This window comes from Heterodontus francisci, chromosome 33 (assembly GCF_036365525.1).
Source record: "Heterodontus francisci isolate sHetFra1 chromosome 33, sHetFra1.hap1, whole genome shotgun sequence".
Classification (NCBI taxonomy): Eukaryota; Metazoa; Chordata; class Chondrichthyes; order Heterodontiformes; family Heterodontidae; genus Heterodontus; species Heterodontus francisci.
In genome coordinates, this window is record NC_090403.1 from 14,391,139 (window position 1) to 14,417,763 (window position 26,625).

Genomic DNA, 26,625 nt, shown 5'->3' on the forward strand with positions numbered 1-26,625 from the left:
GGAGTACCACAGGGATCAGTGCTGGGGCCTCAATTATATACAATCTATATTAATGACTTGGATGACGGGACCGAGTGTATCGTAGCCAAATTTGCTGACAATGCAAAGATGGTTGGGAAAGCCAGTTTTGAGGAGGACACAAAGAGTCTGCAAAGGGATATAGATTGGTTAAGTGAATGGGCAAAAGTTTGACACATGGCATATAATGTGGAAAAAATGTGAGGACATCCACTTTGGTGGGAAGAATAAAAAAGCTGAACATTTAAATGGAGAGAAACTACAGAATTCTGCAGTACAGAGGGACCTGGGTGTACTGGGACATGAATTACAAAACATTAGCATGCAGGTATGGCAAGTAATTATGAAGGCAAATAGAATGATGGCCTTTATTGCAAAGAGGATTGAGTATAAAAGTAGGGAAGTCATGCTACAACTCTGCAGGACATTTGTGAGACTGCATCTCGAGTACTGTGTTAAGTTTTAGTCTCCTTATTTAAGGAGGGATATACTTGTACTGGAGACAGTTCAGAGAAGCTTCACTAGGTTGATTCCTGGAATGAAGGTGTTGCCTTATGAGGAAAGGTTGAGCAGGCTGGGCCTATACTCATTGGAGTTCAGAATAATGAGAGGTGATCTGATTGAAACATATAAGATTCTGAAGAGGCTTGACATGGTAGATGCTGAGAGGATGTTTCCCCTTGTGGGTGAACCTAGAACTGGGGGCACAGTTTCAAAATAAGGGTCTCCCATTTAAGATGGAGATGAGGAGGTATTTCTTCTCAGAGGATCTTTAATCTTTGGAATTCTCTACCCCAGAGAGCAGTGGAAGCTGGGTCATTGAATATATTCATGGCTGTGTTCGACAGATTTTTGATCCACAAGGGAGTGAATGGTTATGGGGGAAGCAGGAAGGAAAGTGGAGTTAAGACCACAACCAGATTAGCCATGATCTTATTGAATGGCGGAGCAGACTCGGGGGAAAAAGGGCCTACTCCTTTTCCTATTTCTTATTCTTTCTTTGGCCTCCTTGTCTCGAGAGTCAATGGGTAAGCGCCTGGAGGGGGTCAGTAGTTTGTACGCCTGGTGTGGCTATAAAGGCCAATTCTCAAGTGACAGACTCTTCCACAGGTGCTGCAGATAAAATTGGTTGTCGGGGCTGTTACACAGTTGGCTCTCTCCTTGCGCTTCTGTCTTTCTCCTGCCTTTGGCTGGACTTATAACCCGTAACTGCTGCCTTCCGTGTTGTTTCGGTCGCTGTGAGACGACTATGGAGTGACCAATCCATGGCGCATGCCTGGGCGAATGTACGGAGGTTGAGAGTTGCCCAATCGTCAAAACCCCCCTCGCAGCCTTTCTGGTGGGGTCCAAAGGAGTGCAGAGCACGACATTTGGCACGGGTAAGGCTGCAGGAACTGCCGGAAACATGCCAAAGGTGACAGATGACAGCCTACGGGGATCCGCTCCGGATTTTCTGTTAGGGTTTACTCCCTTAGCCTTGGTCTCTCCCGAGACGCCCACAAGGCAGTAGGGTTGTTAGGGCCCCTACACAGGTGTATAATGATGCCGGTGGGAGGAGGGGGTGCGAGGGGGAGCTGGGAAGGAGGCTGTAAGGGGGTGGGGGGGTGCAGGGGGAAGATGGTGCGTGGGGTGGGGGTTGAGCTGAGGGGGAGGAGAGGGGGAGGAGAGGGGGAGGAGAGGGGGAGGAGAGGGGGAGGAGAGGGGGAGGAGAGGGGGAGGAGAGGGGGAGGAGAGGGGGAGGAGAGGGGGAGGAGAGGGGGAGGAGAGGGGGAGGAGAGGGGGAGGAGAGGGGGAGGAGAGGGGGAGGAGAGGGGGAGGAGAGGGGAGGAGAGGGGGAGGAGAGGGGGAGGAGAGGGGGAGGAGAGGGGGAGGAGAGGGGGAGGAGAGGGGGAGGAGAGGGGGAGGAGAGGGGGAGGAGGGGAGAAGAGGGGGAGGAGGGGAGAAGAGGGGGAGGAGGGGAGAAGAGGGGGAGGAGGGGAGAAGAGGGGGAGGAGGGGAGAAGAGGGGGAGGAGGGGAGAAGAGGGGGAGGAGGGGAAGGGGGAGGAGGGGAAGGGGGAGGAGGGGAAGGGGGAGGAGGGGAAGGGGGAGGAGGGGAAGGGGGAGGAGGGGAAGGGGGAGGAGGGGAAGGGGGAGGAGGGGAAGGGGGAGGAGGGGAAGGGGGAGGAGGGGAAGGGGGAGGAGGGGAAGGGGGAGGAGGGGAAGGGGGAGGAGGGGAAGGGGGAGGAGGGGAAGGGGGAGGAGGGGAAGGGGGAGGAGGGGAAGGGGGAGGAGGGGAAGGGGGAGGAGGGGAAGGGGGAGAAGGGGAAGGGGGAGAAGGGGAAGGGGGAGAAGGGGAAGGGGGAGAAGGGGAAGGGGGAGAAGGGGAAGGGGGAGAAGGGGAAGGGGGAGAAGGGGAAGGGGGAGAAGGGGAAGGGGAGAAGGGGAAGGGGGAGAAGGGGAAGGGGGAGAAGGGGAAGGGGGAGAAGGGGAAGGGGGAGAAGGGGAAGGGGGAGAAGGGGAAGGGGGAGAAGGGGAAGGGGGAGAAGGGGAAGGGGGAGAAGGGGAAGGGGGAGAAGGGGAAGGGGGAGAAGGGGAAGGGGGAGAAGGGGAAGGGGGAGAAGGGGAAGGGGGAGAAGGGGAAGGGGGAGAAGGGGAAGGGGGAGAAGGGGAAGGGGGAGAAGGGGAAGGGGGAGAAGGGGAAGGGGGAGAAGGGGAAGGGGGAGAAGGGGAAGGGGGGGGGAAGGGGGTGCAGGCAATAAGCCATTTCTTCAGTTCCCACCACTGACGCCTGGAAATCTCATCCGCGTCCTTCAGGAGGTGAGCGACATCCTCGTGCGCCAGTACCAGCATTGCCGACAGTGCGTTGCAGATGCTCTCCGAGCCATCTCCCGCGGGCTGTTTGAAGTTGCGGCCGAGGAGCCGCCCGTGGCCTCCCGGGTGCTCGGGGCACCCCCCCCCCCCCCTCGCAAGGCCTCCCCAGTGCCCCGCTGATGTACTTCAAGATGGCTCCTGGGCTGTCAGCTCCCTAGGAAGCTCCCTTGCTGTTCACCTCTATCCATGGCAATCTGCTCCCATTCCTATTGTTTTCTCCCCCAATCTACCCTCTTAAACTGTTTAAACTCCCATGGCTCTTTAATCAGTTCATTTTAGCCCTAACTACAAGCTAACAGTTAGTTTATGTTACCTGGGCCCACTGCCCTCCCCCAGCTATGCCTGCTCTTTGTTTTCTCAATGAAATTGATCCGGACGAAACTGCAAAGTACAGCTGGTGATACTTTGATCTCCGATCCTGCTGTCTTCACCGTCCAGAGTGTCCGCGGCCACGGTGTGCGGTAAGTCCATTGAAGAGAAGGAGCAGCGGGACCCTAGGGAAGCCCCGGGGAAAAGTGCCCCGAACACCCAAAAAGCCACGAACGGCTCCTCGGCCGCAACCCCCAAACAGTATTTGTTACTAAATGTCTCAGGGTAGATAGTTTTTTTCATCCTTATCAGTAAACTTATTCTCCCAATCAGAATGTGGACAAAGCTTTCAATTTCCTCTTTTTGGCAGGTAGCCATAGTGCTCTCTCATGCATACGTGCATCTGGTTGTCATCAATGTGTAGATCAATGCCCCTCATAATTTTGTATACCCCAATCATGTCCCCCTCAGCCTTCTCTGCTCTAAGGAAAACAACCCTAGCCGTTTCAGTCTCGCTTCAAAGCTGAAATGCTCCAGCCCAGGCAATATCATGGTGAATCTCCTCTGCACCCCCTCCAATGCAATCACATCCTTCCCATAGTGTGGTGCCCTGAACTGTACACAGTACTCCAGCTGTGGCCTTACTAGCATTTTATACAGCTCCATCATAACCTCCCTGCTCTCATATTCTATGGCTCGGCTAATAAAGGCAAGTATCCCATATGCCTTCCTAACCACCTTATCTACATGTGCTGCTGCCTTCAGTGATCTATGGACAAGTACACCAAGAGCCCTCTGACCCTCGGTACTTCCTAGGGTTCTACCATCCATTGCAGATTCCCTTGCCTTGTTAGTCCTCTCAAAATGCATCGCCTCACACTTCTCAGGATTAAATTCCATTTGTCACTGCTCCACCCATCTTATCAGCCCATCTATATTGTCCTGTAATCTAAGGCTTTCCTCCTCACTATTTACAACACCACCAATTTTCATGTCATCTGCAAACTTACTGATCATACCTCCTATATTCAAGTCTAAATCATTAATGTACATGACAAACAGCAAGGGTCCCAGCACCGATCCCTGTGGTACACCACTGGTCACAGGCTTCCACTCGCAAAAACAACCCTCGACCATTAACCTCTGCCTCCTGCCACTGAGCCAATTTGCCCTGGATCCCATGGGCTCTTAGCTTCTTAACTAATCTCCCATGCAGGACCTTATCAAAAGCCTTACTGAAGTCCATGTAGTCTACATCCCCTTGACATAGCCATGCTGACTATCCCTGATTAATCCCTGCCTCTCCAAGTGGAGATTAATCCTGTCCCTCAGAATTTTTTCCAATAGTTTCCCAACCACTGATGCTAGACTCACCAGCCTGTATTTACCCGATTTATCCCTGCTACCCTTCTTGAATAATGGTACATTCACTGTCCTCCAGTCCTCTGGTACCCCTCCTGTAGCCAGAGAGGATTTGAAAATTTGTGTCAGAGCCCCTGCTATCTCCTCCCTTGCCTTACATAACAGCCTGGGATACATCTCAACTGGGCCAGGGGATGTATCCACTTTTAAGCCCACTAAAACAGCTAATACTTCCTCCCTTTCAATGCTAATATGTTCAAGTATATCACATTCCCCCTCCCTGATCTCTAGACCTACATCGTACTTCTCCATAGTGAACACACACACAGATTGCCACTTTGGTCCCTAATGGGCCCTACTCTGTCCCTGATTATCCTCTTGCCCTTAACATACTTAGAAAATGCCGTAGGATTTTCCTTTATCTTTCCCGCCAGTGTTTTTTCATGTCCCCTCATCGCTCTCCTAATTACTTTCTATACTCCTCTAGTGCTTCCGCTGTTTTCAGTGCTCTGAATCTGCCATAAGCCGCCTTTTTTTCCTGATCCAATCCTCTACATCCCTTGACATCTAGGGTTCCCTGGACTTGTTGGTCCTACCCTTCACCTTAATGGGTACATGTTGGCTCTGAATTCTCATTATTTCCTCTTTGAATGACTCCCACTGACCAACCTTACTGAATTTTTTGAAGAGGTAACAGAGAATGTAGACAATGGTAATGCAATAGCTGTAATTTATCTGATTTTTAAAAGGCCTTTGATAAGGTGCCCCATAATAAACTAATGAATAAGGTCAGAGAACATGGAGTCAGGGGACAAGTGGCAGAATGGATTGCTAACTGGCTTCAAGATGGGAGGCGGTGGCGTAGTGGTATTGTCACTGGACTAGAAACTCAGAGACCAAGAGTATTGCTCTGGGGACATAAGTTCGAATCCCACCACAGCAGAAGGTGGAATTTGAATTCAATTAATAAATCTGGAATTTAAAGCTAGTCTAATGACTAGCAACGGCCGTGAAACCATTGTCGATTGTTGTAAAAACCCACTAATGTCCTTTGGCATTAGGTCAAACATGGGCAAGGAAACCTCCTGCTGATTACCACCTACCGCCCTCCCTCAGTTGATGAGTCAGTACTCCTCCATGTTGACCACTTGGAGGAAGCACTGAGGGTGACAAGGGTGCAGAATGCACTCTGGGTGGGGGACTTCAATGTCCATCACCAAGAGTGGCTCGGTAGCACCACTACTGGCCGAGTCCTAAAGGACATAGCTGCTAGACTGGGTCTGTGGCAGTTGGTGAGGGAAACAGCAAGAGGGAAAAACATCCTTGACCTCATCCTCACCAATCTGCCTGCCGCAGATGCATCTGTCCATGACAGTATTGGTAGGAGTGACCACTGCACAGTAGAGACCACATCCTGCCTTCACATTGAGGATACTGAACTGGAGTAGCCATATAAATACCGTGGCTACAAGAGCAGGTCAGAGGCTAGGAATCCTGAGGCGAGTTACTCACTTCCTGACTCCCCAAAGCCTGTCCACCATCTACAAGGCACAAGTCAGGAGTGTGATGGAATACTCTCCACTTGCCTGGATGGGTGTAGCTCCAACAACACTCAAGAAGCTCGACACCATCCAGGATAAAGCAGCCCACTTGATTGGCACCCCATCTACAAACATTCACTCCCTCCAACACCGACGCACAGTGGCACCAGTGTGCACCATCTACAAGATGCACTGCAGCAATGCACCAAGGCTCCTTAGACAGCACCTTCCAAACCCGCGACCTCTACCAACTAGAAGGACAAGGGATGCAAATACATAGGAACACCACCACCTGCAAGTTCCCCTCCAAGTCACACACTATCCTGACTTGGAACTATGTCGCCGTTCCTTCACTGTCGCTGGGTCAAAATCCTGGAACTCCCTTCCTAACAGCACTGTGGGTATACCTACCCCAAATAGACTGCAGCGGTTCAAGAAGACAGCTCACCACCACCTTCTCAAGGGCAATTAGGGATGGGCAATAAATGCTGGCCTGGCCAGTGACACCCACATCCCATGAATGAATAAAAAAAAAATACCCTCCATCGTGTTGTGTGGCACTATCACTGTGCTAAATGGAATAGATTTCGAAACACAAAACTGGGCATCCATGAGGCGCTGTGGGCCATCAGCAGAATTGTACTCAATCACAGTTTGTAACCTCATGGCCCGGCATATCCCCCACTCTACCATTACCATCAAGCCAGGAGACCAACACTGGTTCAATGAAGAGTGCAGGAGAGCATGCCAGGAATAGCACCAGGCATACCTCAAAATGAGGTGTCAACCTGGTGAAGCTACAACAGAGGACTACCTGTATGCCAAACTGCGTAAGCAGCATGAAATAGACAGAGATAAGCAATCCCATAACCAACAGATCAGATCTAAGCTCTGCAGTCCTGCCACATCCAGCAGTGAATTGGTGGACAATTAAACAACTAACTGGAGGACGTGACTCCACAAATATCCCCATCCTCAATGATGGGAGAGCCCAGCACATCAGTGTGAAAGATGAGGCTGAAGCATTTGCAACAATCTTCAGCCTGAAGTGGTGAGTTGATGATCCATCTTGGCCTCCTCCTGAAGTCCCCAGCATCACAGATGCCAGACTTCAGCCAAAGCTGCGAGATATCAAGAAGCAACTGAAGGCACTGGATACTGCAAAGGCTATGGGCCCTGATAACATTCCAGCAACAGTACTGAAGACCTGTGCTCCAGAACTTGCTGCACCCCTAACCAAGCTGTTCCAGTACAGCTACAACACTGGCATCTATCCAGCAATGTGGAAAATTGCCCAGGTATGTCCTGTACACAAACAGCAGGACAAGTCCAACCTGGCCAATTACCGCCCCATCAGTCTACTCTCAATCATCAGTAAAGTGATGGAAGGTGTCATCAACAGTGCCACCAAGCAGCACTTGCTTAACAATAACCTGCGGCGATTAACTCACCTCCTGACTCACCAAAGCCTGTCCACCATCTACAAGGCACTAGTCAGGAGTGTGATGGAATATCTCCACATGCCTGGATGGGTGCAGCTCCAACAACACTCAAGAAGCTCAACACCATCCAGGACAAAGCAGCCCACTTGCTTGGCACCTGATCCACAACATTCACTCCTTCCACCACTGACGCACAGTGGCAGCAGTGTGTACCATCTACAAGATGCAGTGCAGTAACGCACAAAGGTTCCTTGGACAGCACCTTTCAAACCCACGACCTCTACCAACTAGAAGGACAAGGGCAGCAAATGCATGGGAACACCACCACCTGCAAGTTCCTCTCCAAGTCACACACCATCCTGACTCAGAACTATATCGCCGTTCCTTCACTGTCGCTGGGTCAAAATCCTGGAACTCCCTTCCTAACAGCACTGTGGATGTACCTACCCCACATGGACTGCAGCGGTTCAAGAAGGCAGCTCAACACCACCTTCTCAAGGGCAATTAGGGAGTGGCAATAAATGCTGGCCTGACCAACGACGCCCACATCCCATGAATGAATTAAAAAAACACAGAAAGCAGAGTGTGGGAGTAAAGGGTTGTTATTCAGAGTGGCAGAAGGTGGGGGGGGGGGGTGGGTAGAGAAGTGGTGTTCCACAAGGATCAGTGCTGGAACCACTGCTGTTCACAATTTATATTTACGATTTGGACTTTGGAATCAAAAACACAATTTCTAAATTTGTGGATAGCACTAAATTTTTTGGGGGGAGGAAGATAGTCAATACTGAGGAAGACTGCAACAAATAAACTTGCAGAATGGGCAAATAATTGGCAAATGATATGCCAGCCCCGCCAGAAAGCCCACATCATGAGATTTAGGATGTGCTCAGAGACTGACCATGGGGATAATGTTCAGGAGAGGACAGGACGTTTGAACAGAAAGCTCAGTCCGAAGTACAAATGTCGAGTGTCTTCATCAAATGCCAACTTCAAACAGCCACACTGCCAGTAAAAAAGTTAAGATCACGTACCTTTTGCTGGGTTGAAGACTCCATTGGTCTGCTCGTTACACACGTAACAGCGCTTGGATTTGCGGTAATGCTGCAGAGCACAGCTTTCACAGAAATAGTGCTTACACCTGAGAAAGAACAGGCAGCTCGTTAAATAACACGGACATCCCATAGAGAACAGGCAGCTCATTAAATAACAGACATCCCATAGAGAACAGGCAGCTCATTAAATAACAGACAGCCCACAGAGAACAGGCAGCTCATTAAATAACAGACAGCCCACAGAGAACAGGCAGATTAGATAACAGTAACCAATTTTCTGGCTAAATAATATAAAGATTTTGTAGCCTGTGACAAACCCACTTACTTTGTCATTATTGGGTTGGTAAAAGAGGCCCTGCAGATGAAACACTTAAAGGGAAAATCATCTTCTTCACTGCTCACTTCATAGTTCTCATCATCTGTAAATAAAAGGCATGTAGTGGTGATAAGCCATCCTACTGTGCAATCCTTAAAATACTGAACCCCCAGGCTGCACTAATGCATGAGTGGAACATCGCCCCAAAGAAGGTACAGGCTGGTTAATCAAAGCACACCGCTGGAGATCAGTTTAGTCAAACAAGTTACACTCCATTTTGATTGACTCTTTTAGCAATCAATAAATCATTAGCCAACATCAGGCTGTTTCCTGACTGTCCATAGGACCTGAAAACAAACAGTGACTACATTTCATAAATACTGCGCTGTGAAACAGTCTGGGACGTCCCGAGAGTGTGAAAGACTCAGTGTAAATCCAAGTTGTTTCTTTCAGCTGTACAAAGTAAGATGTGCAACAGAGGATTCAACACATAACATGTAAATATCACTGGTCAATTTTTATTGCCAACAAATCATCAGTTTTTCAAGTTTATTTTTAGCTCAAAAAGAAAATCACTGGGTAAAAATTGAACCCCAAAAAATCTGGCAAATTTGAGAAAATCAGTACAAACTGAAGAAAACATCCATGGGACGTTAAAAATAAAGAGTTAAGCTGGGTGACTAGCCACACGTATTTGCAGAGTTCAGGGATACCACTTTTATGGGGTCCATTCTCAGCCTCTTACTTAACCCCGAGATCGATTTTACTACTTCTAAAAAGAACCAGAACATATACTTATGGCTGTGGCACTATGTTGGTGGGTTAATAAACATTGGCAGGCACAGGTTGAAAACTTGCTTTTAGTGATGTCTTGGTGTAGGTCCTGAGTCAGTCTTTGATTGATGCCCTCAGTAATCGGGACTAGCAGTGTGGGAACTATGCCAGTGCAAAACTGTCCTTGTTCCATAACCAACTAGAATGCAGCCCTTACATGGGATCTAAACATGATCCAGACAACTTTCAAAAAATGGCATGGCCTTCACTTATTTTCCTGCCAAAAACCAGGTCCAGATATGCCTGTGCTTCACAACAGGGAGGTCATTGTGACATGCTCTGTGCTGGTCTCACTATATGGTGCATTCTCTGGACCTGATTTTTGGTAAAAATAACGAGAAGTTTGCTTTTCCTCCCATTTGTGAAAAAAATCCAAGGGTGTGGGCATTGGTAAACCCAGGAACCCTAGACTGAGTCAAGAGGTCAAATAGTTTTGGTTTGGTTAATGAATGACCAAGATAAAATCCTGTGTGTTGATAAACTGGCAAGCTTTGCTTTTACGAGTTCTCTCTCTAAACCCCTCGACATGAAAGCACATCGTTCCTCTCATTCTCCCATCCTCTTGAAGGCATTGTCTTTTGCTGGGAAACGGTCCGCAGCCAGGCATTGTGTGAACTTTTGCAATTCAACCAACGAGGGCATCACAGCTGAATGCAATCCTGTCGTCACCCGACACCTTCTCCTGAACTTTCCTGTTAGTGGATTATGATAAGGAGTGGGAATGTTGGTAGATAATCCCTCTCCCCAACCCTAACACAGGGACACGGAGACCAAGTGCAGCAACACAATTGGAAATCGTCTGCTCTGTATGGTTTAATGCTGCTCAACACACAATGTCTTATTACAGCCCTCCACGACTGTGCAAAGTGCTACACCCAGCCCATAACTTAAAACCAGTCACAAATTCCCAAATATAGCAGAATAAGTGGCTGAATATGTTGCAAATCTCACACTGTTGTACTTTAATGCAGTTGGGTGATGCCAGTAGCTTGGCATTCAGCTTAATCTCTTAAAGCAGCTGCCTATGACAAACCTCACTGCACACGCGTTGGAGGAAATTAGGACAACACTGAGCTTATAGTTACAACACTCACCATTTACACCGTATCGGCCTTCGTCCAGCTCCCGTTCTATCTGCCAGCCGTGCTTGTAGTCTGAGCGGTCGTGTAGAAACTTACAGCTGTCTGCGAAAGGGAGAGAGAGAGAGAAGAAAATCCCAGTTAGCAGAGTCCAGAGGAAGAGATTAGGCTCTGAAAGCTCATCTTGTGCAGCTCTCTCCCTGCCTTCCTTGTTAGTGGAGTAGGAGGCCAGGGATATCTCCTGCTATTCCAATTCCTTGTCCAGTCTTCTATTATGATTCCAGACAGAATGCGTTGGCAGGCGATTCAACTACGGGGGCATGACAGCTGAGCCCAATCCTCAACCAATGTCTATGTAGAAACCGTTTCCAGCTCGGACCATGGCACCGAGCCCAACTGCAGCACCCAAATTCCACCCTGGTCAGTTAACCCAGCATAGACTGGAAACCAAAGCCCTGTGTAGGGGAGCTATAAACGCTTGTGCTTACAACAAAATTCCCCCCAGAATACAAAAGGATAAACTTGCCTCCAAACCCACAGAAGCCGGTCTCTTTGTAATCTTTACAGATGTCGGGCTGGTAGTCCCACCGCACGGTCGCTCGGAGGTGTTCAGGCGCTCTGATAGGTCCTTTCCTGACATACAATAAGCAGAGTGTTCAAGCCAACAGTGACAGACATGGAATCTCAAGCAACAGTGACAGCCAATGGGGGAAGGGCAGCAGGAGTGACAACTGAGTGGGGGAGGTGCGCAGGGGTTATTCATAGGGAGCTCCCACAATCCTGCTTGGTGTTATTTGAAGGGCCCTATTGTAAAAAGCATTGTCCACCACCAACCACCTCTCCCCCGCCCACACCCAAACCAATGCGGAGCAACTGAGTGCAGGGACGCGGCCCACTGGGGAGGGACCGGGAGCAGGGACACGACCCACTGGGGAGGGACCGGGAGCAGGGATGCGGCCCACTGGGGAGGGACTGGGTCAATGTTGCTCTGCAGTCATACTACGGCGGAAGAGAGGGACTGAGACACACCTGACCACAACATTCACTGAACCAGCTGCCTGAGCACGATTCAGGCTGCAAGAAATATATTAGTATGCATATTATATTAAATACATAGTTTTCACTAAGAAACCCGGTAAAGAATTCAGGAGAAACTACCCAGAAAGTGGGTGAAAACGTGGAACTCAGTACCATATGGAGTCGTTGTGGCAAATAATATAGATGCATATAGGGGGGGATCTAGATGAGAAAGACAAAAGAATAGAAAGATATGTTGATAGAATGAGATGAAGAGGGGTGGGAGGAGACTCGTGTGGAGCATAAACACCAGCATGGACCTTTTGGGCGAATGGCCTGTTTCAGTGCTCCAGACAGTCACCAGTGTCAATGTGGTAACTGCTCTATAATTGTTACAGTTCCTCCCAACAGCCCCATCATGTCTGGCAGCATTTGTGCATCTTGGTGTCACGAAAACATGCTTTATGTCGAATGATGATTTTAATCCACCAGCGGGAAACTCGAATTGAATTTTACAAATGCAGGAGACTTGATGGGCCAAGTGGCCTCTTTCTGTGCCTTAAACTTTCTATGATTTCTATGATGCTTGCAGCTGAAGTTGGCTACCCAAACTTACCTTCCGCATTCCAATCCACTAGTGCCACATCAAAGGTTATTGCGGAAAATAAAATCACATGGTGGGGCGGGGGGGGGTAACATATTGGCATGGATAGAAGTTTGGCTAGCTAACAGGAAACAGAATGGGCATAAATGGGTCATTTTCTGGTTGGCAAGATGTAACAAGTGGAGTGCCGCAGGGATCAGTGTTGGGGCCTCAACGTTTTACAATTTATATAAATGACTTGGATGGAGGGACCGAAGGTATGGTTGCTAAATTTGCTGACGACACAAAGATAGGTAGGAAAGTAAGTTGTGAAGAGGACATAAGGAGGCTACAAAGGGACATAGACAGGTTAAGTGAGTGGGAAAAGATCTAGCAAATGGAGTATAATGTGGCAAAATATGAAATTGTCCAGGGCTCTTCAGCACCAGCCAGTGTTGAGCCAAAGCTCCAAAGGTTGTAGAAGAATTACGTGAATGGGCAAAGATTTGGCAAATGGAGTATAATGTGGGAAAATGTGAAATTGTCCATTTTGGCAGGAAGAATAAAAAAGCATATTATCTAAATGGTGAGAGATTGCAGAGCTCTGAGATGCAGAGGGATCTGGGTTTCCTAGTGCATGAATCGCAAAAGGTTAGTATGCAGGTACAGCAAGTAATTAGGAAAGCTAATCGAATGTTATTGTTTATTGTGAGGGGAATTGAATATAAAAGTAGGGAGGTTATGATTCAGTTATACAGGGCATTGGTGAGACCACATCTGGAGTACTGTGTACGGTATTTGTCTCCTTATTTAAGGAAGGATGTAAATGCGTTGGAAGCAGTTCAGAGAAGGTTTGCTAGACTAATACCTGGAATGGGCAGGTTCTCTTATGAGGAAAGGTTGGGCAGGCTACGCCTGTATCCACTGGAGTTTAGAACAGTAAGAGGCAATTTGATTGAAGCATATAAGATCCTGAGGGGTCTTGACAAGGTGGATGTGGAAAGGATGTTTCCTCTTGTGGGAGAATCTAGAACTAGGGGTCACTGTTTAAAAATAAGAGGTCGCTCATTTAAGATCGAGATGAGGAGAAATTTTTTCTCTCAGCGAGTCATGAGGCTTTGGAATTGTCTTCCTCAAAAGGCAGGGGAAGCAGAGTCTTTAAATATTTTTAAAGCAGAGGTAGATAGATTCTTAACAAGCAAGGGGGTGAAAGGTTATCGGGGGTAGGCGGGAATCTGGAGTTGAGGTTACAGATCAGGCATTATTTTGATGAGTGGCGGAGCAGACTCGAGGGGCCGAGGGGCCGACTTCTACTCTGAATTCATATGGAGACTCCATGTCTGCACAGACCCATCAAGGACAATGACCTGGGGAATCGGAGTGAACCACGTATCTCTTCCCATTAAAAGGTATCAAGGCAATCACCTGAGGTATTCAACTGGTGGCAACGAACCTAATCACTTGAACAATGGGACCCTAGCTATGAGAAGGGGACTCCTAGACATGGACTAATGAAGTTGTAAGGGGGAATTCACTAGTAATGACCATGCTTGAATCACTGGATGACAGTCATATGACAGGCCCACCTTTCGTGTGCTTAAGGTTCTGTTTTCTTTGCAGCGAGACAAGTAGACGCTGATGAGATAAGACCCGAGTGGGGTCCCTGCTTCCTCCCTCTCTCTCCAAACCACCTTGCAAGCTTTGAACCCTGTTTGCTGACTGTGACCACCCGGGGAAGTCCCTGCTACAGACAGAGACTCCTTGAAGGAAATCAACCCTGCACTGGACTCAGCCAAATACGCTATTTACATCTTCGAATCGGAAGTACTGGCACTACCTAAGGAAAGTCGCACAACTACTGAATTCAGCCGAGTCACCAATCTCCACAGATTGTATACCCCCTTTATTTCTCTGGAATCTAATATGACCAATCTATTTCCACGCCCCCCCCCCACCCGCGGACTCTAAAATCTATTTGTGTGCATGTGTGAACTTCGTGAGTGTGTGGATGTATGTGTATGTGTGAAAGTCGGAGCGTATTTTATTATTTTCCTTAGATTGGTTTAAGTATAATAAAGTTAACCTCTTTTTGTTAAATTCGGGAAAACCCTTCCGATTGGTTCTTTTATGATCACAACACGTAAACAATTAAACACTCACTGACATGACTCCTTTTTCAAAAAAAACCTGTTGCAGTCAAACAAGGAGGGAAAAAAGGGAAAGCATTTGACTCCTCCTCACTTGATTGTAACAATCGGGCTGTGAGAAACTTTGGATTTCAGAGACTGGGAGCAGTCCTTAGCCTTACAATTCCAAGTATGAGGGATGGGCAATACAAGCCTGACCAGCAAGCACACTTTCCCAGAATTAATTTAAAAAAACTACTGCTGCATCAAAAAAGTGTCTCCCAGGTCCTGAGCTATAAAATCACAATTCAGATTGCTGGTCTATATGGAGTTGGCTGATTGCACTTCGTTTGGGGATTGGTGGTGCTTGCAGGACCCTAGGACATGGGACAGACATTATAAATTAGGGCCCGTGCTCCTTAGTGCCATCCAGAGTCTTTGTTTAGAAAATGCTGCACGTGGAAACCAACTGAGGATGAGGCATCAGCACCTGTAGGGGAGGGAGGGAAGGAGAGATAGCAGAGTGTGTATTGGGGGTACAGGTGAGCATAGAAGTAGCAACTGAAAGGAGGAGGCACCCCCACCTCTGGTTCTGCCATTATATCGCTGCTTCCCGACTCGGGTGTCACACTCCCAGCCCATGGCTCAGCTATTATTTCCCACCCCCACCGTCCACCGCTCAGCTATCATTCTCCACAGCACTTTCCCAGCTCAGCTATCACTCCACTCAAGCAACCACCCACCCCGCCCACCATATTGCTAAGTCCAGGTAAATTAGTTCTTCCCAGTGTCCTGGCCACTATTTATCCCTCAACCAACATCACTAGAACAGATTATTCGGTCATTATCACATTGTTGTTTGTGGGAGCTTGCTATGCAAACAGTGACTACACTTCAAAAGTACTTCATTAGCTTGAAAGCATTTTGGGATGTGCTGAAGTTGTGAAAGGCGCTACAGAAAAAGAATCTTCTTTTCTTTTGAACCAATCAGCTCCTGTCTCTGCCAGCTACAATTAAGAGATGTGCAGAGTCTCCCAGCCTGTAGGTCCCAGGAAGGACAGTGGGAAGAGCTGCTTAGTGTTCCACTCACCTCACCATTCCTGAAGCTGCGTTTGCCATGGATGTGTCCTTGGGTTTGACATATTTGATGTAGTTGTTTATACCTCGATAAATTTTCTCGTCGTCTTTCCCTTTCAGTTCCTGTCAGATACAAAGAGGATATTTAAGAGCCTCTGGTAGCTCTCCACATTAGACATGGAGCAGCCAGCCATGGTGACAGCACAAACTGTCTCTCTCTTTACTTGGTAAAGGTTCAAAAATCCAATACTAATATGGTCTATACACTATATAGTATGGTACCTCGAAGACAGGAGAGAGGCTCACAGAGTGACCACTAAACTACTCAATGGCTGTAATGTAGTTCACCACCCCAGGTTCTAAAACCACACTCACTGTTTACAGGGTGAGAAGTGAGACAGAATAGATTTAAGGTTGATGTTCTGCTCCAGAAAACTTGATCTTGACGGATGATGCCGGAGCCAATCTTTATAGAGTCTTATATTTATTTTACTGAGTAAAAGGATTACAAGCATGTAGCTTCTTACTCAAAACCCACCAGCCTCTGCAAGTGTCGCCTTATAAGTGCTCAAGTAAGACCCCAATTAACACCCTCCACCTGCTCATAATTAAACAACTGATACACAATTAACAGTTGGGACTTATTTATGTTATTTATCATTTGTCTCTATTTCCATATATTTAACATCTTCATCTCCCCATTTCTTCATCTCTGCCTCGTATACTCTCTTGTTCTGTCAGCATCTGTCTGGCTTCTCTCCCTGCACTGTGTCTCTTCCCTAGTGTATGCCTCTGTATGCCAGTGCCAACGCGCCATTTCCCACTAGTGTGTCTCTTTCTCCCCTAGCATGTGTGACTGTCACTCTCCCCCTCTCTCCCTGCCCATGTCTGTCTCCCACCCTGCCCCACTGTGTGTATCAGTACCTTGATCTCTCTCCTTATCTCAGCGTGTATATCAGTCCCTCAATCTCTCTCCCTGTCTCAGCGTGTATATCAATACAGCTGACCTTCTCCCTGCCTCAATGCACATGCCTCTGTCTCCCCAGCCCTACCTTCCTCCCAACCCCCACCCCCAGTCTGCTGGGAATCCTACGGGGAAAGGAGCTCAGCTCTGTCCACTCACTGTTACCAAGATGAAGCCAATTTTTAGATAAACATTATTGTAAACATACAGTATAACCACAAGACTATGACTCTCAGAGACTTCCAACTAATTGAACTTTGAAGATTATGAAGGAACTGACAGAATTGATCAAGGCCAACTGTTCCTTGTGATGAAGGGTCAACCCCAAGGAGACAAATTAAAAACAAATCAGGGAAAATTTCACCCAAAGAGGAATCTAGTTGTTGAATAAATTACCAGGGAAGGTCATTGAAATGATAATGTAAATGGGGTCATGGGATATATGGTTGTCAGAGACAGTGCACTGGTGGTATTGACGGATGGCGGGTTGTTGGGAGGGTGGGAGGATCTCTGAGATAGGGACAGGCTTGTTAGCCTCAATAAGCCTTCTCCATTTCTAAAAATAATTCTGTTATGACATGGTCTTCATTCCACAGGTCGGTCTTGTACACAAGTCCTTACTCATCACTATGTAATCCCACTACCAAATGTGAATAAGGTACAATAACTGGTTGCCTGCAACTCTGCTTCTAGACTGGCTATCTTTACCCAAATCCTGATAGGTCTGTGTCTCTGCTCCTGGAAGAGTTTGTCCAGTAAGACAGGACTGGTTACAAATACAATCGAGCAATAGCCCACCTAACCCTGACACTGCGCCACCTCCCTCTCACCTCTTGGATCTTCTGGCTTCGTTCGAAGATAGCTTGCATGTCTTTATCTTTTTCAGTGTCCAGTTGATACACAGCTGTTGCTCCCATGTCCTCTGGGCCGACAGGTTTCTATGAAGCAGAGATGGCCATTAGCTTCACATGACATTTCCAGGACAGCCATTTCACAATTAAACACCAAACCACCTCATGCATTTGTCTTTCAGATTCACGCTCTTCTGATGCCTCCCTGCCCTTCAACATCACACTATCCATAATCTTCCTGCCCTCCTCCCGAAGGAAATGTCTTATGCTTTCAGGAAGGGAGGGGGTCAATCTCGAAGGGACAGTAAATGTCATTGATATATTTCTCTGTAGGGAAAGCAGATTGTCGCGCCTAATCCAAACTCCGCCAAACAGACACAGAGCAATATATCCCAGCATGATTCTCCACTGAATAGTGATCAGGTGTGGGAACTCAGTTGATTTCCCCTCCCAGCTCTGGGACACTCCAAAAGGCAGGAGACCTTGCACCAGGGAGGCCATGCTCTTGTTGCTAGCTCTAAGCTGCAATTCTGAAGACAGAGTTATCCACTGGCCCTTCCTGGTGTGAGAACACAGGCACCCCCCCACCACCCCACCCCGTGGGCACAGAGACCATCACCCCCCCACCCCCAGGGGAACCAGACAGCCACCCACCGCCTCCCCCACCCCCAAGTGCAGCGACTCAGAGTGACTGATGGGCATAGGCACATTGGGCCTGATGGTCTTCACCTGTATGCCATGTCTAGGATTCGATGCTGATCCTTACCGCTGATCGGGTGGATTTGTACGACACGGTGATTTTTTCAGGTCCATCACTGTCGCTGTCACTGTAATGCTCTTTCAGTCCTGCTGATCTTGGAGTCTAGGAACGATCAGGTAAAGAGTGAGAAAACAGCAGCTAAGAACTGTACTAACAGCACAGATATTTCACTAGTGACTCAGCCAGGAACTGACCACTCCTCTCCTCAAGGCATTGACTCCTTGGGTTGGTCAACTCTACAGGGCACCGACCCTCAAATGTCTCACCCAAGAAGCTGCTCATGTTCAAGCCTGAACAGTAAGCACCGGCAGACTATTCAACCACACGGGGAAACATAATCTTGCTGCAATCAGCACAGACCCGAGAACTGCCAAAAATTCCCCTCGACTCCAGTACCCTGAATCTGTGACTGGTCAGGAGACAAGCCATCACTGGCAGTTTCCAGTAAGTACAGAAAACAATTTTCAAGAGGGGTGCAGGGAGAGAGAGACCTGGGAGTGTGCATACACAAATCTCTGAAAGCAGCAGGACAAGTTCAGAAGGCTGTTAAAAAAGCATACGGAATCCTTGACTTTATAAACAGAGGTCCAGAGTACAAAAGCAAGGAGGTTATGCTAAACCTTTATAAAACATTGGCACGGCCCCAGCTGGAGTATTGTGTTCAATTCTGGGTGCCACATGTTAAGAAGGATGTCAAGGCCTTGGAGAAAGCACAGAGATTTATTAGAATGGCACCTGGGATGAGGAACTTCAGTTATGTGGAGAAGTTGAAGTGGTTCTCCATACGGCAGAAAAAGTTAAGGGAAGATTTAATTGAGATATTCAATGGGATGTCGGGTTTTGATAGAGAAACTGCTTCCAGTGTTAGGAAGGTTGGTAACTAGGTGATGCAGATTTAAGGTAACTGGCCAAAGAACTAAAGGGGAGATGAAGCAACATTTTTTTATACAGCGAATTATGATGATCTGGAATGCACTGCCTGAAAAAGTGGTGGAAGCAGATTCAATAACAACTTTCAAAAGGGAATTGGATATACACTGGATACATAAAATCATGAAGGGCTTAGATAAATAAAAACTGTTTCCAAAGGCTGAAGGGTCAGTAACCAAAGAACACAGATTTAAGGTGATTGACAAAGAACCAGAGACGACATGAGGAAATCTTTTTCAAATGAGTGGTTAGGATTGGATTGCACTGCCGGATTGGGTGGTGAATACAGATTCAATAGCAACCTTCAAAAGGGAATTGGATAAATATTTAAAGGAGAAAGCACAGTTATATGGGGGGAAATCAGGGGCCTGGAACTAACTGAATGCCTTTTGAAAGAGCTGGCACAGACTTGATGGGCTGTATGGCCTCATTCTTTGTGTACTAGTGTATGTTATACTTGTAATGGAAAAATTTACAGGGCAAGGGGAACAGCAAGGCAGTGGGACTAACTGGATTGCTTTTCAAAAGAGCTGGCACAAGCATGATGGGCCGAATGCCCTCCTGTTCTGCTGTACGAATCCATGATCCGACAGCTTCAAACCACAGTTTGGCCGTGCACTGCCTCACCCACCTTCTGTATCATGGGGTTCGACACATTCTTTCTCTTTTCTCTCCGCACTGCAGTGTTCCCATCATCGTCTCCACTGCTGTCTGTGCAGCAGAAGGGAAAACCCAGTAAGTACAGCAATACTCTCAGCAGGAGGCGCCCCGAGTCTCCGAGTCCCTTTATTATAGTAACAGGTTAGTAAGAGGCCTCCTCACAATGGGAATTATTACAGTGATACTGCCATCATTTATCCTGACACACTCTCAGGAACTAGAACATCTCAGCCCAGAGGAAAAAGTCTCCAGACTCTCATCCTATCCAGCAGTTTTACATACATATATTAGTAAATTATTGTGCAAAGAAAGAACCTGCATTGATATATCACCTTTCATATCCTCAGTACTTTTGAAGTGCAGTGACAGTTGCAATGTAGGAACAGAAGGTGTTTAAGCCCCTTGAGCCTACTCTGCCATTCAGCTGGGCCATTGCTGATCTGTACCTCAACTCCTGTACACATCTTTTCTCTATATCCCTCAACACACTCACCAAACACAAATCCATCCATCTCTGACTTGAAAGCTCCAAATGACCCCCAGTATCCACAGCTTTTTGGGCAGAATTCCAGATTTCTATTACCCTTTGTGTGAAAAATGTTTCCTGATTTCAGTCCTAAATAGCTAACCTCTAATTATAAGACTATGACCTCTTGTTCTTGATTCCTCTACCAAAGGAAATAGTTGCAATATATAGACCAATGTATCCTTCCTGAGATGCTGTACCCAGAATTTGAGGACAGTGCTAATCCCTGGAGATGTCCATCTTTTGAGCCTTGCCCGCCACTTGATATGATAAGGAGGTTCTCCAAACCACTGGACAGGTCACTGGGAGGCAGGCAGTATAGCACTCATCACCTCAAGACTAGCAATAGCAAATTCCAGAAAGACCACTAAAGATTACTTCTTGCCCAACTGTAAGGAGCATGGACTTCTCATCCCCAAATCCTCATGGAGTCAGGACAACTACTCATTGATTCCAGAATGGCCCTCTGGCAATTCGGCACCAGGGAAGAGGCCAGGACATGATAACTCAGGGACGAGGTTCTATTTCTCCAGGTATTGTACAGTTCACCTTGTGATCAAGTAGCATCCAGGGCCCTTCAGGACCAGCCGGTGTTGAACCAAAGCTCCAAAGGTTGTAGAAGAATTACGTGAATGGGCAAAGATTTGGCAAATGGAGTATAATGTGGGAAAATGTGAAATTGTCCACTTTGGCAGGAAGAATAATAAAGCATATTATCTAAATGGTGAGAGATTGCAGAGCTCTGAGATGCAGAGGGATCTGGGTGTCCTAGTGCATGAATCACAAAACATTCTTATGCAGGTACAGCAAGTAATTAGGAAAGCTAATAGAATGTTGTTTATTGCAAGGGGAATTGAATACAAAAGTAGGGAGGTTATGCTTCAGTTATACAGATTACTGGTGAGACCACATCTGGGTTCATCTACAGTATTGGTCTCCTTATCTCCTTATTTAAGGAAGGATGTAAATGCATTAACCTCCTGTGGGGGACTTTATGAAAGGCCTTTTGAAAATCCAAGTATACCACATCCACCAATTCCCCTTTACCAATTCTGTTAGCGACATCCTCAAAAAGCTCCAACAGGTTCGTCAAACATGATTTCCCATTCATCAATTCATCTTATTCGACGCATTAACAAAAAACTTTTTCTCTTCCTTTCAGGTGTTAAGAAACACACGCTCCAGCGGCTCATGGGTACCAACGCCCCTCCAGATCCTCCTTCCCTTTCACTTCCCTCTGACCCCATCCTTTCTCCTAATCTGACCCCTTGCCCCATGGATTTTTCATAATACCCTCTGACCTTCCCATCTGACGCTGAACAATCTGTACTTAACAAAGGACTAAGTTTTACCCCTTACACCCCCACCTCAATGAGTTTCACGTTCGGCATGATGTTGAGCTCTTCTTTATTCATTTTCATCTCTGGGCTCACTTCTTTGACCATGAGTCCTCCCGACAGCAGACCCTTTCACCCACCCTCCAGTATTCTCCCTCCACCTGGACCCATCCCTCTGGCCTGTTATCCACTCTTGATCTTTTCATTGTGAACTGTCGGCATAACATTGGCTGTCTCAATTTCTCTGCTCACCTCACTCACTCTAACCTGTCGCCCTTCGGACTTGCTGCACTCCGTTCTCTCAGGTTTAACCCCGACCTTGTGATCAAACCTGCAGATAAGGGTGGTGCTGTTGTTCTCTGGTGCACCAACCTCTACCTTGCAGAGGCTGAGCGCCAACTTTCAGATACTTCTTCCTACCTCCCCTGGACCGTGACCGCATCACCGAACATCAAGCCACTGTCTACAGGACTGTCACTGACCTCATCTCCTCTGGAGATCTTCCCTCTACAGCTTCCAACCTTATGGTCCCGCAACCTCGGACAGCCCGCTTCTACCTCCTTTCTAAAATCCACAAACAGGACTGTCCTGGTAGACCCATCATTTCAGCCTGTTCCTGCCCCACTGAACTTATTTCTTCCTATCTCGACGATCTTTTCTCCCCTGGTCCAGTCTCTTCCCACCTACATCCGTGACTCTTCTGATGTCCTACGTCATTGTGACAATTTACAGTTTCCTGGCCCAAACCACCTCCTCTTCACTATGGACGTCTAATCTCTCTACACTTCCATCCCCCACCAGGGCTTTCCATTTCTTCCTTGAACAGAGGCCCAACTGGTCCCCATCCACCACCACCCTCCTCTGCCTGGCTAAACTTCTTACATTGAACAACTTCTCCTTCCACTCCACTCACTTCCTTCAAATAAAAGGTGTTGCTATGGGTCCTAGTTATGCCTGTCGTTTGGTGGGATATGTCAAACATTCTTCGTTCCAGTCCTACTCAGGCCCCTGCCCTCACCTCTTTTTCTGGTACATTGATGACTTCATCGGTCCCTCTTCCTGTTTTCACCCCAAACTGGAAAACTTCACCAACTTTGCCTCCAATTTCCACTCTTCTTTCACCTTTACATGGTCCATCTCCAACATTTCCCTCACCTTCCTCGACTTCTCTGTATCCATCTCTGGGATTAGGCTGCCCACAAATATTTATCATAGGTCCACTGACTATCATGGATACCTTGACTACACTTTCTCACACCCTGCCTCCTCTAAGGACTCCATTCCATTCTCCCAGGTTCTCTGTCTCCGGTGCAACTGTTCTGATGATGCAACCTTCCACAATAGCAATTCTGACATGTCTTCCTTTTTCCTCAACCAAGGATTCCCCCCCACTGTGGTTGACAGGGCCCCCGACCACTATCAACCCATTTCCCGCACCCCTTCCCCTCCCTCCCAGAACTGCGACAGGGTTCCCCTTGTCCTCACTTTCCAGCCCACCAGCCTCCACATCCAAAGGATCATCCTCCGCCATTTCTGCCAGCACCAGCGTAATGCCACCACTAAACACATCTGCCCTTTCATTCCCTGTCAGCATTCCAAAGGGATCACTCCCTCTGCGACACCCTGGTCCACTCCTCCATCACCCCCACCACCTCTTCCCCTTTCCACTGCACCTTCCCATGAAATCGTATGTGGTGTAACACCTGCTCATATACCTCCTCACCATCCAAGACCCCAAACATTCCTTTCAGGTGAAGCAGCGATTTACTTGTACTTCTTTCAATTTAGTATACTGTATTCGCTGCTCACAGTGTGGTCTCCTCTACACTGGGGAGACCAAATGTAGACTGGGTAACCGCTTTGTGGAACACCTCCGCTCAGTCTGAAAGCCTGACCCTGAGCTTCCGGTTGCTTGCCATTTCAATTCGGCACCCAACATCCCTATCCTTGGCCTGCTCCAGTGTTCCAGTGATCAACACAAGCTTGAGGAGCAGCACCTCACCTTTCCATTAAGCACTCTATAGCTTTGCAGACTCAAATTTGAGTTCAACAATTCCAGAACATGATTGGCCTTTTTAGTTTTTTTTTTAACCACGTGCTTGTTTTTCATGTTGTACTTTTGGATAGAGCTATTCATTATTCTGCCATTAACACACTCTCTGGATTAATACTTTGTCTTCTACCAGAACCCTTGTCCCAGGACATCTTTGTTATTTAATCTCTCCTGCCCTCTGCCCTATCACACACCTTCCCTTTTGTTCTCTCTTCCCCCCCCCCCCCCAATCACTTGCTTAAAATCTAATACTTCTCTAATCTTTGCCAGTTCTGATGAAAGGTCACAGACCTGAAATGATAACTCTCTCCACAGATGCTGCCAGACCTGCTGAGTATTTCCAGCACTTTCTGTTATTATTTCGAAAATACTTCATTGGCTGTAAAACACTTCGAGACTTCTCTAGGTCGTGAAAGGCACCATATAAATGCAAGCTTATCTTTTCTTTGTTAAGGATCTTCCACCAACTTCAATCCTCTCTGTGGAGAGACTCCCAGGAACAAAGATTGTGTCTGAATTCTCTATGAGGAGCCTTGGTCATCTGACATTAACTAAAAACAGGCTATGATAATGAAGGATGGAGTTTGATAAAAGCTGAGGAGCAGCTTGACCTCAGCCTGAACCTGCTGCCTCTGTCCCGGGACACTTTGTTTCTCAAGCATCACCACCGCCGGGAACCGCGCCACATTTTAACCCTGAGCCGGAGCAGCCGGCGGCCTGACCGTGCAGGGGCTCAGTGGCAGCAGCCGAGGCCGAGGCTGTGTCCGACACCCGTGACCCAGATTGGGAGCAAAGAAACTACCCGGGACGCCGAGTCCAGCCACCGGCCCTGTTACACTCCACTCCGTCCCGGGGCTCAGCCCTCTCTTTACCCCAAACCCGCTACCTTTATCGCTGCCGCTCGCTCTCCGCTTCCTTCCTTTAAACTTCCGGCTGGATTTTTTAAAGAGGAAAGTGCAGACCGGGGCTGCAGGGCCCGGCTCTCCGGGATCCGCCATCTCAACAACAATGCAGCGCCGGCGGCAAGAAGTACCACACTAGCCCCCACACCCCCTTACACCCAACAGCGTCCCCCAGCGACCCGGAGCGGCACTGCAACAGCGTCCCCCAGCGACCCGGAGCGGCACTGCAACAGTGGCCCGGAGCGGAACTGCAACAGCGTCCCCCAGCGACCCGGAGCGGCACTGCAACAGCGTCCCCCAGCGACCCGGAGCGGCACTGCAACAGCGTCCCGCAGCGACCCGGAGCGGCACGGCAACAGCGTCCCCCAGCGGCCCGGAGCGGCACTGCAACAGCGTCCCCCAGCGACCCGGAGCGGCACTGCAACAGTGGCCCGGAGCGGAACTGCAACAGCGTCCCCCAGCGACCCGGAGCGGCACTGCAACAGCGTCCCCCAGCGACCCGGAGCGGCACTGCAACAGCGGCCCGGAGCGGCACTGCAACAGCGGGCCGGAGCGGCACTGCAACAGCGTCCCCCAGAGACCCGGAGCGGCACTGCAACAGCGTCCCCCAGCGACCCGGAGCGGCACTGCAACAGCGTCCCCCAGCGACCCGGAGCGGCACTGCAACAGTGGCCCGGAGCGGAACTGCAACAGCGTCCCCCAGCGACCCGGAGCGGCACTGCAACAGCGTCCCCCAGCGACCCGGAGCGGCACTGCAACAGCGTCCCGCAGCGACCCGGAGCGGCACGGCAACAGCGTCCCCCAGCGACCCGGAGCGGCACTGCAACAGCGGGCCGGAGCGGCACTGCAACAGCGGGCCGGAGCGGCACTGCAACAGCGTCCCCCAGAGACCCGGAGCGGCACTGCAACAGCGTCCCCCAGCGACCCGGAGCGGCACTGCAACAGCGTCCCGCAGCGACCCGGAGCGGCACGGCAACAGCGTCCCCCAGCGGCCCGGAGCGGCACTGCAACAGCGTCCCCCAGCGACCCGGAGCGGCACTGCAACAGTGGCCCGGAGCGGAACTGCAACAGCGTCCCCCAGCGACCCGGAGCGGCACTGCAACAGCGTCCCCCAGCGACCCGGAGCGGCACTGCAACAGCGGCCCGGAGCGGCACTGCAACAGCGGGCCGGAGCGGCACTGCAACAGCGTCCCCCAGAGACCCGGAGCGGCACTGCAACAGCGTCCCCCAGCGACCCGGAGCGGCACTGCAACAGCGTCCCCCAGCGGCCCGGAGCGGAACTGCAACAGCGTCCCCCAGCGGCCCGGAGCGGCACTGCAACAGCGGCCCGGAGCGGAACTGCAACAGCGTCCCCCAGAGACCCGGAGCGGCACTGCAACAGCGTTCCCCAGCGGCCCGGAGCGGCACTGCAACAGCGTTCCCCAGCGGCCCGGAGCGGCACTGCAACAGCGGCCCGGAGCGGCACTGCAACAGCGTCCCCCAGCGACCCGGAGCGGCACTGCAACAGCGTCCCCCAGCGACCCGGAGCGGCACTGCAACAGCGTCCCGCAGCGACCCGGAGCGGCACTGCAACAGTGGCCCGGAGCGGAACTGCAACAGCGTCCCCCAGCGACCCGGAGCGGCACTGCAACAGTGGCCCGGAGCGGAACTGCAACAGCGTCCCCCAGCGACCCGGAGCGGCACTGCAACAGCGTCCCCCAGCGACCCGGAGCGGCACTGCAACAGCGGCCCGCAGCGGCACTGCAACAGCGTCCCGCAGCGACCCGGAGCGGCACGGCAACAGCGTCCCCCAGCGGCCCGGAGCGGCACTGCAACAGCGTCCCCCAGCGGCCCGGAGCGGCACTGCAACAGCGGCCCGGAGCGGCACTGCAACAGCGGCCCGGAGCGGCACTGCAACAGCGTCCCCCAGAGACCCGGAGCGGCACTGCAACAGCGTCCCCCAGCGGCCCGGAGCGGAACTGCAACAGCGTCCCCCAGCGGCCCGGAGCGGCACTGCAACAGCGGCCCGGAGCGGAACTGCAACAGCGTCCCCCAG

The 26,625-nt window shown here is 49.5% G+C and overlaps 1 protein-coding gene across 1 annotated transcript in view; it reads right to left on the reverse strand.

The window, feature by feature from the left end:
* The window catches only part of rnf113a (ring finger protein 113A), a 36,987-nt gene extending 12,268 nt beyond the window's left edge, over positions 1–24,719 (reverse strand). Inside the window, exons 1-9 of the mRNA XM_068013108.1 lie at positions 24,575–24,719; positions 19,744–19,823; positions 18,189–18,284; positions 17,402–17,509; positions 15,621–15,730; positions 11,331–11,437; positions 10,820–10,909; positions 8,901–8,994; positions 8,555–8,661 (exon numbers count right to left, since the gene is read on the reverse strand). Coding sequence (XP_067869209.1) covers positions 8,555–8,661; positions 8,901–8,994; positions 10,820–10,909; positions 11,331–11,437; positions 15,621–15,730; positions 17,402–17,509; positions 18,189–18,284; positions 19,744–19,823; positions 24,575–24,686 — 904 coding nt within the window. The 5' untranslated portion in view covers positions 24,687–24,719. The remainder of the gene's footprint in view (positions 1–8,554; positions 8,662–8,900; positions 8,995–10,819; positions 10,910–11,330; positions 11,438–15,620; positions 15,731–17,401; positions 17,510–18,188; positions 18,285–19,743; positions 19,824–24,574) is intronic.
* Positions 24,720–26,625: the final 1,906 nt, after the last annotated feature.